The sequence below is a fragment of the Dermacentor variabilis genome, chromosome 2 (genome assembly GCF_050947875.1).
Source record: "Dermacentor variabilis isolate Ectoservices chromosome 2, ASM5094787v1, whole genome shotgun sequence".
Taxonomy (NCBI): Eukaryota; Metazoa; Arthropoda; class Arachnida; order Ixodida; family Ixodidae; genus Dermacentor; species Dermacentor variabilis.
Genome location: NC_134569.1, coordinates 29130356 through 29148162, shown reverse-complemented (window position 1 = coordinate 29148162; position 17807 = coordinate 29130356). Strand labels below are relative to the sequence as shown.

At 45.3% G+C, this 17807-nt stretch overlaps 2 protein-coding genes across 2 annotated transcripts in view; one reads left to right on the top strand and one right to left on the bottom strand.

The window, feature by feature from the left end:
• Positions 1–14645, top strand: part of gish (casein kinase I gish) — a 78569-nt gene extending 63924 nt beyond the window's left edge. Inside the window, exons 8-10 of the mRNA XM_075680048.1 lie at positions 6622–6705; positions 9535–9767; positions 10835–14645. Of these exons, the coding sequence (XP_075536163.1) occupies positions 6622–6705; positions 9535–9767; positions 10835–10883 (366 nt within the window). The 3' untranslated portion in view covers positions 10884–14645. The remainder of the gene's footprint in view (positions 1–6621; positions 6706–9534; positions 9768–10834) is intronic.
• On the bottom strand, positions 14643–17741 carry LOC142571579 (PCNA-associated factor-like). Its single transcript, XM_075680050.1, has 3 exons — positions 17540–17741; positions 17368–17457; positions 14643–14918 (listed from the first exon to the last, which is right to left on the bottom strand). The coding sequence occupies exons 1-3, from the start codon at positions 17571–17573 to the stop codon at positions 14743–14745; spliced, it is 300 nt and encodes a 99-aa protein (XP_075536165.1). The 5' UTR covers positions 17574–17741; the 3' UTR covers positions 14643–14742.
• Positions 17742–17807: the final 66 nt, after the last annotated feature.

Sequence of the window (17807 nt, the reverse complement as noted above, 5' to 3'; positions counted from 1 at the left end):
TTCATCTTTCCTGCAGTCTTCTTTACTCAGCACGGTAAGCACGTTTAATGTTTCCTGCACTCTTTAATCATACAGCATAGTAAGTTTCCTTTGCTTCTAGTCTCACTTGGCAAAGAGCAAGTCTGCATATGTGTATCAGTCCTTCAGCCACGCACAATTGTGCATTATAACAAGTCAGAGCAGTCATTTCTCTTTCTGTTACTACAAACCCATTTTACCGCAACATCAGCAGTGACTATTAACAGATTACCTATGGTGACAGTAAGCTGCATGATTAATATGACTAATACACAATTTAAAGGTGTATACATCATGTGGCATTGACAATATTCATTCTAAAATTCTAAAAATGACGTATCATAAAAAGCCAACAAACACTAACACCAAGGAAAACATAGGGGAAATTACTTGTGCTTAATAAATGAATAAAGAACATTAAAAAAAATTTAAGTATGAAAAAACAACTTGCCGCAGGAGGGAACCTAACCCACAACGTTCGCAATTCGCGAAGGTTGTGGTAATTGTGGTAATCCACGCCTTTCAATTCGAGCGATAGCCTATGGGAAGTTTCTTTAGGCTTTTGAAGCATCTCGGCTTTTCTGCTTTGCCGATTATCAATAGCGGTAGCCGCTCCGTGCCAGTCATGTTGGCAGCCAGCAAAACTGTTGTTCTGTCCTTGCTTCATTTACTGCCAATGCAAGAGTCCCCCTTAAATGTGGTGGTTTTATCCAGCAAAGCTTTGTAGAAGAGGGCGGTCTCATCTGCGTTAATAATGTGGCAGGCATCATAATCATCTAGGCATGCGGGTAATTCGGCCCTCCAATCTTCGACAGTGCCTTCATTCACAGCCCCTTTCTCGCCGCACATGCTTCGGAAGACCAGGCCGTGTCTTTTCTTGAATCGATCGATCCAGCCTTCCGATGCCTTGAAGTCTTCGATGCTGAGCTTCAGCGCGTACTCTTCGGCCTGTGCACAGATAAGGGGGCCGCTCAAAGGCAGCTGTGCGTCGCGCGAATCGGCAATTCATCTTAACAACGCTTCTTCAAGTTTCAGGTGCGCTGCCGTTCGTAGCCTCTTCCTGGTGTCAGAGAACTTGGCGCTGTCATACGGGCAGAGCGTGCTTCTCTTCATGTTGAATTTATTCATTATGATTTGTCAAGGCACCCTGCCTTCCCAGCTTTCAATGTTTCTTTCGCTGCCAAATCCTTCGCCTCATACTTCACTCACTTCAGTGGGGCACGAGAACACATGGTGGCGCGGCGCAGCTAGGCGCGGCAAAGAAGTGACAGGTACATATGATGTCAAGAAATAAAAAAAAAAACAATGTATAAATGGAAAAAGGAAAAGCACAAAGAAAATTTAGCACACACCCAAAAAAAAGTTCCGCTGTCCTCACACACGCACCTGACGCAAACAGATAAACACAATAAAAACGACAACGAAAAGAAACTGCACAACTCCGCAACCACACAACTGCACAAGCAAAAGACAACGTCTGAAATGGCGGACAGCAGTATAAAGAAAAAAACATGTATGTATAGATTAGGGTTGCTAGCATAGACCGATAACTACCATGCCGATAACCATAGCGATGCAGAGGTAGTGCCAAGTGCCAAAAGCAACTACAAAGCCTGAAGTATGACGAGACGTTCATTTGAGGGATCGCCAGCCGTTTGTGCACAGGCACGAGTAAGAGCGGGCACGAGAGTGAAAATCGGGGGGCTTTTGCTCCTTGAATAATGCTCTGTCTAGGCACTACAGAGGAGGTTTCTTAGCACATGTAGGCGTTTGTCCCTAGGTGTGCCGGCATTGCGGAGAGTAGTAGAGTTTGTTTACGCTCGGACTGCTGGCGCGGTAAAATAGATGAAGCAGCGGGCGCTGACGCATCATTTGGCAACCGCGGTGTCGGACAGACTGTTTCGCGCCTGCGGCGCTCGTGCTAAGTCAGTTGTGGCAGATCATAGCTTTCTCGCGCCTTGCGGCAAAGTACGTTGTTAATAACACCACAGATGTTTGTGTGGGAGCAGTAGTGACCGTAGTAGAACCCGGGCCGCATATATTGAAAATCCAGAGCGCCTTAGCAACCGCAGTTGAATGCAAGTGGCTGAAAGACCGCCAGTGACAATGACCAATTCAGCACTAGTGCCGCAGGTGCGAGAAAGTCTGTCCGATGTACCTTTAGAGGCAAAGTTTTGACTGGTGTTGCAGAAGAGACGGGGCACAGTAGTGCTGAACTTAGCGTCACAAGTTGGCGGCTGGACGTAATTATATTTATTCAATCATGTTTTTTTTTATTTCTTTTCTAATTGTAACAACGTGTCATTATTTTCCATTATTGGCGGCGCCTCCAGGACACCAAAGCTAGAACCCGGACTGGTCTGTGGGTGTTGGCTCACCGAAGCCTGCGCGTGCCAGGGGTGTATAAGATCGGCAGCCAATTTTTTATAGAAACAACCCATGGCACTTATCGGCCTCCGCGGCCCCAACCCACAGGCCGCCCTGCTTCCAGCTTTGATCCCCCTGCTACCCCTTGGGTGCCCTGGAGATCCTGAGCCACCTGCTCTTATTATAACCTCAGGTGCTCTCCTGAGGCCTCCGTTTGCGGGTTACATGTGCCCTCCTGGAGCAGTGCTTGTAAAGAATGCAATCTATTGTCACGATGAAAAAAGCGACCCGTGGCTTATAACAACACCAGTCACAACCTTTCCCCTTCACACACAGCGATCACCAAATGGGGCGTCCATCCAGGCCCACTGCCTCAACGCGTGGGCAGACAGCGGTGGAGCGTAAACAAACTGGACCGCACTCCGTAATTCCTGCATGTCCAGGCGACAAATGCTACAACACACGCTAAGAAACCTCCACTTTAGTGCCTAGGCAGAGTCATATTCAAGGAGCAAATGCCCCCAGATATTTTCTCTCACGCTCGCTCTTGCTCGCGCCTGCACACAAACTGCTGGTGATCCCTCAAATGAATGTCATGTCAGAAGTACCTCATTCCCGCCATGTTTTTTGAGACATAGGTTTGTCTATTATGTAGCAATAAAATAAACATGGCGGCCTTGACGTATTTCCGGCCTTTTGGCAGTCCCAACACATGCAAGCATGGCCTTTGAAATCGGCGCACGTTAATCGGAGACGCCATCGCTAGCGGTGCGATTTGAACACCTTCTAGTGCCACCCAATCATATATGCCTCACGTGCCTCTGCGCTCTGCCAACTGTCCGAATTATTCGAAGTACGACGAAATATGTCCGAATTAACGGTAGTTTCGTGTCACAGGGTTATGTTCATGTTTGACGGGACCAGGTGGCGCGTCCAAATTAACGAGGTCCGAGTCAACGAGGTTTTACCATAGAGTAACATAGTAAACGTAAAGAGTGGACACTCCCATAGGCGCCTGCGGCCGACTTTGGCTCTCGGTGCACCTAGCGGAATCGGCGAAACGCACCAGCCTCCAAAACGGTTGCGCACGTCGCCGAATCTCGGAGGCCCTAATTTCAATTTTGTTTCGTGTATTTTATTTTAATTTTTTTGGTCACCCATACCTTTGCCTAAGTTGAGTGATTTCATGCAGGCACTTGCGCCGTTGTTTATATGTTGCGACAACGAGCGCACAAAAGTGTTTCACATATGTTAGTTACATTTAAATTTATATTTGCTGTTTCAAGCTGTAACTTAGAGCAACTCACGCCAAAAGGTGTATCGTAAATAAATGTGCCGTGTTCCTTAAATATAAATAAACTTGCTGCACAGTCAAGAACACGAAAATAGCAGACAACAATTTATTGCAGCAAGGTTGTAAGAGGTTGTAAGGTTGTACATGAAAACAGGAAGAAACAGCGAAATGCGAGTAATACAAGTGTCACACTGCGCACTTTTACACGCAATCAAGCCCAATCCGATTTGAATTTCTCTGTCGCAATTGGTTCTTTTGTGCAAGCTGTGCGATGGAGCCAATAGGAGTCGAGAATTTCGATCCGGATCGGACTTGATCGCGATCGAAAGGGGTCGTGTGACACCGGTATAATGGAGAATAGTCGGAAATTAATGGCGTGATGGCAATAACTTTGCACAAGCAAAACACATGGCAGATGTGTTGCAACTATCTAGATAAGGAAAAAAAAAGTAACATACGCGACAGCAATTAATTTGCTACAAATTGGGTTGTTTTAGAAAAAAAAAAGATATGACGTTTTTCTTGTAATTCTGCCAGGGAGGGTGAATTAGGGTAACAAAATTATGTGAATGGTTGCGTGCTGAAATAAAATGGCTGCAAAAATAATTGAGCACTCACCAACATCCTCATCTCGAATGTGTAAGCCAGTATGTCCGTCATTAAACAGCTGGTATTAAGCACTTTGTGTCGGGGGTCTTCACCTGCTGTCTCCGAAGCCTTGCAATAGTCTTCTGATACTTGTAATTTTGCCCTTGAGTATGCATGATGTCCTTTGGCTGTACAGTGTATTTTGAGGAAATGGTGGAGATTCCTGCAATATGCAGAATGACAGACAGAAGGTAAGCAATACTGGAGCCTGCAAAGCTTTATAATGGAGACGCTGCTTTCCTTCATGTAATGCCTTTTTTTTTTTTTTTGTTACAAAAGCACTGTTATGAATGCTAAGAAACAAGGAACTTTCTACGGTGGTAACGACTCCATACACAATTAAAACATGAAAACACTTATCTTCAGCCCGATGCAGAACAGCTAACAACTCTCAAGCGCACATAGCCTGCTACAGAGGCTGAGAGAGAATGCATTATTGCCATTCTGCAAATATTGCACATCTACCGCTTTAGAAATAGCTACATTTCTTTTGCAAACGTAGAGCGCCATACTTTTTCAGCAGTCGCTGCGCGTATTCTAAAGCTATCTGGCCCGAACGGCATGTGTTCATCGGCTGCATTTCTTAACAAACCATTTTATTTTCAAACTTCGTCATTGTATCGAACGTGCCTCGCAGTTCGGACGCTGCCGCATTGCTGTTATCGCTAGCATCACCGCTCATTGCTGCACATAAAAAGAAAATGCCAAATGAAAGTCAGCGTAGCAAGTGGGCAGCAGCTGTTCATGGCTTCAAGGTCGCCATCACTCGTTCATGCGACTGTTAGTCGCATGAACGACGAAATGCGACGAAACACAACGAAATGCGAAGAGAATAAGTCGTTAACAACGCGCAAAAGAACTTGCTGTTGCCTTACCATGAAACGGCGACGAAGCAGACACTGGCAGAAGAACCCAACAACGATGCTAAGGTGCCTTTTTCAGAAAGAGCCCGGCGGCACTACCTGACTAGGCTTCGTACGTGGTGGGTCATGCCCAGTGGTCGTGCCGCCTGTCAAGCTGCTAGCCGCAGCCGCATTTTTCTCGATGTGCGCTGCCACCTAGCGGAATCGGCGAAGCTCCATAGCTCGGCCGCGAAACGGCTCGAGTGTCTGCTGCTGTTGTTTACTATGTTACTCTATGGTATTACTGTATTCGGCCGGTTGATGTAGTGTTTGTCCACTGATATGGTAAAGTTGTGAAAGAAAGATTCATCATTAAATCTTGTTTTTGCAAGTTTGTGCATTTTTATGTGTTGAGGTTTTACCATAGTTGCAGCAGTGTTTGAGGACCTCAATTTTACAGACCACTGATTAAATTTTCTAAGGCTATTTTTGTTTGACTTGGTTGATAGCGGTCACATTCGCCATGTTTCCTTGTATTGTTTTAATATACTTTTCAGGTTTCTTTTGTCGTCTCATATATATAAAGGCAATTGGTGCAGTCCAAACCAGTTGCTACATTGTGCAACACAGAGATGGCATTTTTGTGGAGAAGCATATTTCTTCCAGAGTCATTGACATTGGCTGGCTCAGCAGAAGCAAGAACTTGAATGAAGTGCGCCTACTGTCGTATGATACTATGGGTCCGTAGGCTAAAAAGGAAATTATGTGTGACAGCTCTAAACGGGACAAAGGAGGATGCTATTCAGCAACAGCTTGCTCTTAGTTGAATTCCACTTTTGGATATATGCAGTATGTGGTGGTATTGGCATTCCCAAGTATTGTTCTGAAGAGCAGCTCTGGTGCCAAGATGTACACATGAATGTGAGATTAAGGAACGGGCTGTGTTCTACACCCCTATTCCTAGGTTGTATTTGTAGAACCTCTGCTTGCTTGGAGCAAACTTCATCTGTCCAAGAGCATGTCTGTTGAGGCTGAATAGGGAAGGCTTCATATACAGTTCTACATGATTAACTTCTCAGGCAAGATCGCCTGAGAATCTCACTTTCTGAATGTTTGCTTGCCCTCTTGCTATTGCCAGGCGCTACGCTTTCATCAGCATGGCGCACAGTGAATTACGAGAGGGCAAGCGAACATTTGGAAAGCAAGATGTTTGCACAATCTTGGCCCTGGCTTTCTTTGTAGTATGAAACATTAGAGCTACTTGGGAAATCGCTCGAGTCCCGCAACTGGCTATGTCACTGCGTAGCAGCACTGTTTGCAGTCTCCGATTTAGCGCTTTTTAGTGTAGATTGTCCATGTGTCCCTGTGGGGGAACTGCATAAAGACGTTCCTCTACCCTTTCCTTCGTCCTCTGCCCCTTTTCTCTCTCTCCCTCCTTTGCTGCCGTTTCAGTCAACCCCCGTGGGGTCCCTCCAGACAGGACAGGAGGTCATCGTTTCCCCAAACAGGGAAAGGCACATTACAACCAATGCCCGGGTAAGGCAGCCAAACAAGCGAAACTTTTCCCCTTCATCCCCTCATGCTTAGTTTACCACTGTCTCTCGGTCCGTCTCTCTTCTTGTTCAGTCTTTCCTTGGCATTGCATGGCACTGTCTCAAAGGGTGGGTACAGCCATCACAATGACTGGTTGCATTGGTTGGTGTGGTTCTGAATGACCTTGCATGCTGCAGGACAGCGTTTGCCGCATTCGTTGCTAATTCAATAAGGTTATTTCAGTTTTTCAATTACTAACACTGCTTCTGCATATTTGGTGGTACCTTTGCATGTTTGTGCATCTGCATCTGCGGGTGTGTTTATGTGCATATATCCATATTCTACCAGTTAAAATTACTTAATGACTAGTGTGTGCCAATACATCTGAAATGATGCCATTTTGCATACTTGTATGTTATGACTTTTTTGTTGTTTCATCACTCATGTACTTAGTGGATATTCTTATTTAAGCTTTGCAGTAAGATTAAAAAGGGCTACTGTGCAAATAGAAACCTGAGGACCTTTTACTATTAATATTATATTATTTCTGTATGTCTTCACAAACTAAAAGCACCATTCACGCATGTGACTATATGAATAGCACGACCTAGTACACAGTGAACCAATGTCAGCGTATTAGAGCTTGATTCAGCTAATCAGGGCTTGCAGACAGCCATTTTCACCTCCTAAAATTTGACTATGGGTTGTACATGAGTAAAATTATTTTTTTTCTCCCCAACTATTTTGGAAACCTGTGCCATCTTGCTGGTATCAAAGAGTTCTGTTTGCAACTGTCACTTGGGGTCTTCGACTTCATTTTTTCGTAAGCCTGTGAATACGTGCATTGGGTTGGGTTGGGACTGGCATGTCATTTACATTTAACTTCACACTTGCACAAAATTGGTGAAAGTTGTTGGTGCTTGCAGCTACCAGGGCCTTTTATTTTTTAACCTCTTAAGGAAGCTCCGAAAGAGGGGCATAGAAAAATGTTTTCTTAGGCCAATATGGTCATATCGTCAGAATTAATGTGTGACAGGCTACTACTAATGTGCCTGCAAAACACTGATGTTTCTGTGAACCTTGGCATGGGTTGTGGACCTGTGTGCTCCATTCTACGCATAGCTTGTGCCTCTCCTTGCAGAGCAGTGTCACGTTATTGCATAGTAAAGCAGTACTTTCACTAAACACACAAAGCTGCACAATCGTGTGCTGGGGAAAAAAAGGAAATGTGATGAAAACTTACTTCCAATCAGTCCAATGAGACGGCGTCCCGCTGACGTATGCTCGTGTGGTAACTCTACTCCAGAAGGGAGAAGTATGGTTTGCACAGGAAATTAGCTCCAGCACACTAACCGTGTCTGCCATGTTGCCATTGCCACGGCGGTGCCCTGAGATTGAGCTAAGCACAAGGCACAAGCTGGAGGGTGAGGCGCGAAAAGACACCTCTATCCCCGCGCAGGATCTCAACTTGCAAGTCACAGAAGTAGTGGTTCAAGGCAGCGGGATAATCCAAATAGCGGTGGTGGCTTCTAATAATACTATTTCAGTCCTGCACTCACGGCTTATTGTCCAGAACATCCGACAGCGAAGGGCTTCACCTCCTGAACTTTCGGAAAACCTTATACATTCGCAATATAGGGTGAAAGGGGTTTGGATTATAGGGCATGTTCGAAAAATCAGGGTTAGAAAATATGCCGTAGGGTGTGTAACTAAGAAGTTACATAAATATTCAATTACTGAATGGATTGCATTGGTTTTTCTTGCAAATGATGTCTGTTCTTGCAGCTGATTCTTCTGTAGTGAGGTGGTCCGTCTAAATTTTAGGCTTTATTAAAGAAAGTGTTTAAAGTAGAAAAGGAAAACTATACGGAAGTGTAAGTCTGAGCTACATGGCCCAATTTTGTACATCATTTGCCTATATCAGACTTAACGCTTCAATATTTTTTTTAAACTGACAAGCTTTTGTGCCAACACTCAATTATGTCATGCATACTAGTATATAAACACACAGGAGTTTCATATGCCATATGCAGGTCTTTCAAACCCCATGATCCAGCACTTCAACTCCACATAATGTCCTACATACTTGTCCAAGGACCTCACTTGTTTTTCTTCAAATTTGGTCCATGTTCTTAAGGTTCAGCCCATACAGAAAAGACATCAAATAAATGCACACCTGACATGCTTGCCACTTGCTGTGTGCAACGACCTTGGGAAGCCTATATTTTAGCTTTGCCTGGTATTTATTATTGCCAGCACGTGAGTGTATAGCTACAGTAGTGAAAGTCATAGTGAAAGTCGTAGTGAAAGTCTAAGTCAATTAGCTTGCCTCTGACTGTCAATTGCAAAAGCAAGGAACAGACTGAAGAGAAGCTCGACACGCCATACGTGATGCCTCTATGTACTGCACCGATACCATGCGGAGATAGCGCAACAGTTAAAAAACGGCTGTGTGGCCTGTAGACCGATAAGTTCAGAAATGCTTTTTTTTTTTTCCTCCCATTACATACAGTGCATCCCATACACAAGAATATGTCATTTACCTTTCGTCTCCTTTCAAGCATCACACCACCTGGAATGCCACAGAAATCCTTCCAGTCAGTGCCCATGCTAGGTCTAGTCACTTGTACATTAGCTTCAAAAGTTTTAGTGGCTACTGTACCATCTTCTAGGTGTTCGCTGTAATTCCTTCCTTGCACACATGTACATACATGTGCACATTCTCTGTTATTGTACGGTTGTTGCCTAGTGCCTCATTCAGTGAATCAACATTTGAGACATGTGCCAGCGTTGAGAGTACCACCTTGGATGCTTGCCTCTGTGTGCCTGCAGTCAAACCCCCAGAAGAATGCATGGTTGGACCAAAGCAACCCACGGCAGGCGGGCAACACACTGCTTGCCGAGAAGCTGGTGCATCAGGGAGGCGGGGCAGGTGGCGTGCCCCAGGGATCGGTTCAGGTTGTCTCCTCTACCAATGGTGACCTGGCCAATGACGACCCCACCACGGGCCACTCCAACACACCCATCGCATTACCCGTCGAAGTGGAGGTTGTCTCAGATACCAAGTGAGTTGTCGTATTCCAGCCATGCTGGTGTTGCTCTTTGAATCTGTGTACCTGTATTGATCACACGCAGATACTTTCACATCACATTGGAATATTCTTTCACTTCTACGTCTCACTTCAACGAGTCTGGTACAATACGTCGCTGTGATGATGGGTGTTCTGTGCACCGGCTTAACCAATTGTCTGTCTAATGTGACTGGATACAGCCCCTAGTCGTGAGCACTTACAGGCTGTTAAGTGGACAACGCCGTCCCTCAAATGAAGTGGTCACCCCGAAAGGAAAGATTCCAGGGTGAATATTTTGCAACCAGCTGCTCATGGGGTCACACAAATGCACTGCAGGGAAATTGTGTTGCTCAAGAAACTTGCTATCGTAGGAATCGCCGAGGGGTATTGAAGCACATCGTCATTATTCAATTAAGGGGCAGCACTATGCTCTGCCATTTCCAGTCAGGAAAGAGCTTTAGAACGGGCCAGCCCTCTTTGTGAATAGGGTGTCACGTTGTTGCAGAATTGGTGCCAGATGCAGACTATTTTTCTTATAAGTTAATTTTTCCTGCATTGTATTTTTTTATTAAAGAATGATTACCCTGAATATCATCCAAATGAACATAGAGCATTGAATGTGCATGTGCTGCTGTTGACAGTTTAATTGTGGCATCATAGGAATCAGATCAGTGCCTTTTGCAGACAGAAGGAAAGGGAAAACTAGACCACTTATGTGGCAAGAGAAAGCAGGAAGGATTTCATAACATGCAAAATGCACCATAGGAAGAGGGGCTTTCTTCACTACAAATTTGCCGCTGTTGTTCCCACACTGAACGCAATGCTCGCAACAAATTAGTGGCTCAGTAGGTTTTTAATTTGTCCCATCTTGCTTGAGCTACAACGTTCAAGCTATTAAATCACATTGAATGAATTTATTTATCCCGTAAATAAGTGCACTAAGGTCAGTGGGTTGGTTACGGTCTGTAAACTACCTATAGGTCGCCTACCAGTTGTTATTCCCTGGCAATTTTGCCCACAGCAGTTCTGAAGCTAATCATTGTCCACCTTGGCTGCTCCAGGTGCTGCTGCTTTTTCAAGAAGAAAAAAAAGATAGGGCGCCAAAAGTGACTGGCCCTGGCGGCTTCGGCCACACCGGACCAGGAGGCCACGCTGCTCTGGACATCCCCTTCCGATTCCAAGGAGAGTGTGCCCTGTGCTGCTGCCCCCCCGCATGCCACAGCGGCTGCTGGTGCGCCACACATCTCGTCCTCAGCCTTCTGATGGCACTGCACTATTTATACCGGACACTCCCCACCACATCTCTCAAACCACCCGGATTGCTGAAGAGGAGAAGGGTGGCCATTCGTCGCCAATCTCTCTTTTGACGCTTGGTCAGTTCGGAGGGGGGGGCGCGCACTGCTGCTGTGTCAGACATGGTGTGCAGTCCTACTCGCATGGTGAAGAGACAGGAGGCAGTTTTCCTTTATTTTTTTCTCTATGGAGGTGTTCACAGTGGCCCAACTGTTGCTAGGGCTGTTGTGCAATGGCAGTGTTGAAAGTCAGTGGGCCTTCCCCAAGCCCTCCCCCACTCTCCCGTTTTGTTTCTTTATCCAGGTGACGTGTCTTGCCAGTTACTACACACCCATGGACAAGTGGTGTCGTAAGTTGCCAGTTGTCTTGTGAATGCGTAACACTTGACCAACAGTGGTGTGCTGGAGGTGGTGGCACTGTTTTTTTTTTTTTTTTTTCCTCCTCTGCTGCAACTGCAGTTGCTGAAAAGAGCTGGCAAGTGAAATTCACAGCAGTGCAGATGTTCTTGTATGTACGTGTATGGGTGTATCTGGATCACTTGAGAGAGGCCCCAAAAACTTGTGTTATACTGCCTCGGAGGATGACAGTTTTCCAGCTGTCTTGCCTTCCATTTGCCCACCTGGCCTAAGAGAGGTCTCTTTTTTGTTCATTAAGTGCTTTTTTTTTTCCCTCTTCCTTTGTTGCATTCTTTGGTTCCGACAGAAACTGTGGCTCGCTGGCGAGTTAGGTTTTTGTTTCAATGCCTCTGCCCCTTTGCATGCCTCTCACCTCTGTTACGTCTTACATCGTGTACCTACAAGCGCATGTTGATGAATGTGCATGCTGAATACACATGCGAGTACACGTAGTCCCGGTCACTTGAGCAGAGCAGGGAGGGAAAAAATAAATTTTTCCCATTAAGCTAAAAAACTGAGCAGTGTTGCCTCTCACCCAGCCACGTCACATCCTTTGGTAGCTGGCACATGACACCGCAGCCTTCTTATCGAGTGAGAGCGCATCCCTGGTGCAGATCCTTGTGAGGAGTGAACAGTCAAGTCGCAGCAAAGTGGTGGTTGCACAAGGAAGTAGTGATCGTCAAGCACAAATGCAGGGAAGAATTATGAAAGAAAGACAAGGCAAGCTGTGCATGTCTGAAGGAGCTTGCTGGTCGTGCTCGCAGTGGATGAAGTTAGGGAACGGAGAGGGTCAGTGTTTGAGGGTCTTCGCCTGGCCCCCCACACACAAAAGAAAAAAGACTTTTGCGTGTTGTTTCCCACAAACAGTGTACAAATTGTAAAGAATAGTTTGTTCTTTCTTTCCTCTTGCTGTGAAATCTTTTTGTGTACCAGTCTTTCCTAGTTTATTTTTGTGTTTTGTTTTGAGTAGGTTTCTTTTTTCTTGTAATAATCAGGTTAAAGGAAACAATGACTCGTAGGAGTGTTGGAAGCTAAGAACAGCAAGGTCATAGGCATCAGAATAATATCCTGATTTATTACAGTCAACAGAGGTGACGACAGCCTCTTGTTGTCTTTCTGTCTCCCCTCCACCCCCCTAATTCTATGCCATGTATGTCATTGCTGTAATGGAGTGCGCCTTTTTCCTCCCTGTGTATAATACATTTATCTCTGCTGCCTTGTACATAAAGAAACATAATAGGTGGAACAAGAGATGCTGCTGCTTTTTTTTTTTTCCCGCTCTTTTATTCTTGTCTTCACTTTTATCTGGGCATGTTACAAGCACAGTTGTTAGCGTCTTCTCACAGCACTTTTAGTAAAAAAGACGGCGGAAGTCGTCTGTGTGCGGACCATTTGTTGCCTTTGCAGCCTTGGCAGTGACGCAAAGGAATGGCATTGAAGACATTGTTAAAATATAGCTTAAATCTGGTGGTTTCTGAAACTTTTTTTTTTCTATTCCATTCTTTCCCTTCTCATTTTTTTCAGCATGTCATTTCTGCCGTGGTACTTAGTCATTTTGTTGAGGCACAGCTTACTCTCGCCTGATTATCATGCGCGTGTCGTGTCTTCAATACCCCCCCCGCCCCCCCTTGTTAGCTTTGCCTTTTCACACTAGAATGAATGGTTTTTGATCTCATGCACACTGCTCTCCCATATGTATATTACTTGTTGCCTCCGTGAATGTGTTTATGCATGTGTGCTTTCTTACTCTTGCTCATTTCGCTTTGAATTCACCTGCATCGATCAGCGCACAATCCGATAGGCAGAAGCGATGTGGCAAACTCGTCTGTCTTGCAGTGCTTCTAGTTTGACAAATTATGCTGTGCTTTAAATGCTTTTAAATTTCTAAACCCTTTTGTTCTGTTTGTTCCTTTCCCATCACCTTTCTTTTTTCCCATGTCTGGTCTTGGTTGCATGGTATTTCTCTAAATAGTTGTAGCTTGGAACAATGCAATACCGGTGGATTTCTTTATTTTGTCTCTGATTGTTTCATTGCATTGCATGCGTGGTCCCACAGTGCGTCACCCAGGCAGCCACACAAGCTGCCCAGAGTTACAAAGCGTATGGACTTGCTCTTTCTGCTGTTGTTTTTGGGGCATGGGATGGGCCCTACCATGACACTATTTCCTTTCCCTTTGGACATTATTAAATGAGTCCGATCGATGACTATTATATAGGCGGATGTGATACTTCGAGCTCAGACAGCCGCAATAGCATTGCCCCTCTACAGAAAAGACGAGATGATGCAGGGCATTTGGCAAGTTATCACAAAAGGTGGATGGATGTGACTTAGTGAGTCCTTGTAAAAAAAAAAAAATTAGGCAGCCAGCTTCTGTTGGCAACTGTTAGTGAAATTGTTTCTTTAGATAGCACAGACTCTGCTGTTTCAGCATGCTTATGCCTTGATTTTAATGACACGATATCTGAAAGCTGTAGACGTTTGGGAAGCTATCCAGCCAACCGTTTTGTTTACTACACTTTTGCTGAATGTTATCAATAAGACTAAAGATTGCACAATAAAAAGTGCCTGGCTTTAGTAGAACATTTTGTGTTGACCACAAACATATTCCCTCGTTTAATAAAAGCGGGATAAAGTGTTCAGTGGACGAGATTGTGGTGCACACACAACACACTTTCTGTCCCCCTGAAGTGAAGTGTGTGGTGGTTTCAAAGCATTTTTCTCCAAGGAGCATTGCCTTGGGCAGTGCTGCTGCTGTCTTTTCCCTCGCTGGTTGTAGTGCTCGTTATAGTCTGTGTGGCAAGCCAAAGATGTAATGGAAGGGAAAGTTTGCTTGGGCATGAGAAGTTCATGGGAGATGGAAGCCAGATCAAAAAAGTTTTTCTGAAAATCCTTCTTATGGTCTGCATCAATTATGCTACACAGATAGCCTTGTATTGAAGCTGAACTTTGTATACATACACACAAATGCAAGCTGTTGTGATAATCAGTGTGTGGCAGAAAGCTGTATCTTGTTTCTTTTGCATACTGAACAATTTTTTATTTCATATAAATTTTAAGTAAAATCCATTCCCTCCTCCTCCCATCCTTCTCTTACGAGGATAGTTCAGTGAACTTCAGTCACTCCAGACCGTTTCTGCTTTGTGTGAGTGGTGAGAGAATAAACTGAAAGCATGCAGAATGTTGCAGATGTCTGAAGTGTTCTTTATTCACAATTCTTCGCATATATGTACAGCAAATAGGAGATATGACTTGCAGCATGATAGAACAGGAGAGGCAGCAACTACGAAGATGAGCTGCCACTTGCACTGCTGTCAAATGTATCGGAACTAGTCGCCGCTTCAGATGGCTGCTCTCGATTATCTTCAGAGGCACTTGTCTTCACGAGGAACCCAGAAATTTCTTTCTGCCAGGGTGGGGTTGGCCGTGGGCAGTAGGCATTGCCACCGCCATACTTATCTGAAATGTGAAAAAATTTGCATTTGTGAATGCATTGCTGTATGTACTTGTGTGAACAAGAAAGGTGGTGTAGTTCAATGTGAGCAGCCTTTTCAGGCAGATGTATTTTGTCCAGTGCTAAGGTCCTAGCTTGAGAGCTTCAACATGAGCACATTGTCATAAGGGGTTGAGGTTGTTAAAATTGTGAAACATGAACAAAACTCAGTTGAATAATGGCTGAGCAGAATTTAAAACTGCCATTGTGTGCACTGATTACCAAAACATCACTTTAATGCAGATTCCAATCAAACGAGTTTTTTTTTCAAATGTGACGAACAGCATGTAATGCACAAGTTGCTGAACCATTTTCAGCTAGAAAATTTTATGCAGGACACTGCCTATACTTTGCAGATGCGGAGTGGTACAACGGCACTATTACCCAGTATTTTTAATGTGGCTGCAATGTGCAACAGATTGCACAAACAGGCTGTTTCGTATATGCAGCCTGGCGCTGGTGCTTACGACTGTAATACCTGTGTCGTTCACACCGCCACGAAGTCAGCAATTTGTCTGAGATTGTGATTTCGTCAGCACGCTGCACGTAGCTTCAAGACCGCACACAAATACGAAACCACTACCATCTCCAGCTGTCGGAAATGCAACTGAGTTTTTGCTAATGCACCGTGCTTCAATCTTGCTGGATTGAAGACATGTGCAGTAGTAGCTGGTTGAAAAAATTGTGACTGGCATATTAAGAACGTAAAGTTCACGGACCGCTGCTGCAACTGTCTGTGCGTGTTACTGGCACTTCAAGATGTATGGCTTTCCTCAAGTATACAGAATATTGCTCATCTGCCAGCGTTGTATCGCTAACCTTCAAAGAAAGTGCTTCAGCCTTGGAACGTTGGCAAGAGTGAGTAACACTTGTTTAATGTGTCAATGAGAATGGGCATGAATGTGTGCACCATATACACACAATGACTGGCTACACCGATAGCACACGAATGGTCAAAGCCGAATGTTTCGAGACGGTCCACAAGAGTAAGCGAGTTGCTAGCGACAATACATCTTTGCTACAAGGTATTGCAACGCACAAAACAGCTACGTTTCAAATCTTATGCGCAGCAAAAACAAATCTACCGGAACTGAGCACACCCGCGAGCGATTAGGTGGAAATAATCGTGTAGCAACAGCACCGAGGAAACTTACAGAATCAGAAACGTGACAAGCTGTTGCTTCGAAATATTGTTAACTACTGAATGAAGAGCATAATACACTAATCCCGATTCAATTCGTAAGCTGAAAATCTGGATGGCTTGGAATGCATATTTAGCCCGCTTTTAGAACAAGGACCATATGCACTGCTCCCCCGTTTGGACATAGCCTAATCAGCTGCGAAAGCGCTTTTGCATGTTCTCTGAAGCTTGGCCAAAGCTTCGTGTCGTGTCATTCTCCCGGTCATCGTCTACGATATTGCGAAACAGGTTTGTTATGCCGCACCGGTGTAATAAACGCCTATTGTAAATATGGAGGCTGTTGAGGCAAGCAATGGACGCGCGGCCACGTGATCAAATATGGCAGCGCCCACGGGATCGCCGCGAAAAGGGTGAATATGACGCGACCCTAGGTGACCCAAGTTGGCGGGAAAACGGTCGGAGACGGGCACACGACGGAAAGGGCCTAGAATGCTATTAAACTAAATGAGATAAAACGTTCGTAAGCAGGGATCCGTTGGAGAGGGGCAAAAAGTACCGCGTAACCTGCTGAAATGACGGCAATATCGACCGGTGAGCCGGGGCTGCATTGTCTTAACAGTGTGCATTTTCCGTTCCTTAAGCACTGCATCGCTAATTGGCACGACGCCAAGTCTCTGCAATCGGCCACTCTGTCAAGGGTGATAAGAAACGAATAGAATCGAAGGAAAAGTATCATTTCATAACTCTGATCTGGTTTCGAATACCACGGCCGGTGGATATGACGGACCACCGGCAGAAACCGCGCCACGAAAACGGAAGGCGCGTAGACTCGTACTATTACATTAACGCTCGTGCTACCGACAGTAAACGCTTAAAACCTCTACGCGAGAACAAAACATGACGGCGCTTACATGTCATGCGATTTCTCTCGTACTCGCGCCATCACTATGCAGATATCAACGAAGCAATACATTAGGTCTATTCGATTCAGCCAAGTTTCTCTGCACCTTCTGCACCTATTCACGGTGCACTGCACCTAAACCCTTGATTCCCCGAGGTGCAGCAGTGCACCCTGCACCCCCATGCTAGATTGAATGGAGTGCAAGGCAAGGTGCCGCCGTGGTGCACTGCACCCTTGAACCTTGCAGCGAGTGGGTGCAGCCCGGCACCCACTGAACTTTTTCGTTTGAGGCGCTGTGCACCTTTTTCTGAATCGAACAAACCTACTGCTACACAATACCGCGAGCTTTTCCGCCGCATATCGGGCCACATACCTCCTTTGGTCTTTCGAGAAGTAGGCGAGCTGGAACTGGAGGCAGCTGCGGGACTGCTCACAGTTTTCCTGAAAGACTTCGCACCAACAACTGCGGAAGAGACATGACACGCTGTTGTTCGAGAACCGCCTTTTCTGCGAACACAGAGCAACCACAGCTCGCTCATACTTACCTCGGCTGGCACCGTCCGCCTTCGTTCGCACCATGGCTACTGCGTTGCCTTGACGCACGGTAATTCCTATGAGTGGCACAAGGACTCCTTCGAAATGGTCGGCACAGTAAAGCGCTCAACGCTGAATAGCACAACTAACCGCAATCCGTACCTTGATCACTCGCACTGGGCCCAAAGTGGCGCGAAATTTTGCGCGCGTTTTGACGTACAACCGTTCTGCATATGTTTTCTTTTAACTTGTATTGTAAACAAAGAAATGTAATTATTA

Excerpts from the sequence above, each read along its gene's own strand:
- LOC142571579 (XM_075680050.1), bottom strand. The coding sequence starts at position 17,573 with ATGGTGCGAACGAAGGCGGACGGTGCCAGCCGAG. Across the intron at positions 17,458-17,539 it reads GGCGGACGGTGCCAGCCGAG|TTGTTGGTGCGAAGTCTTTC; the intron begins GTAAGTATGAGC and ends TCTCTTCCGCAG. Across the intron at positions 14,919-17,367 it reads TTCTCGAAAGACCAAAGGAG|ATAAGTATGGCGGTGGCAAT; the intron begins GTATGTGGCCCG and ends TTCACATTTCAG.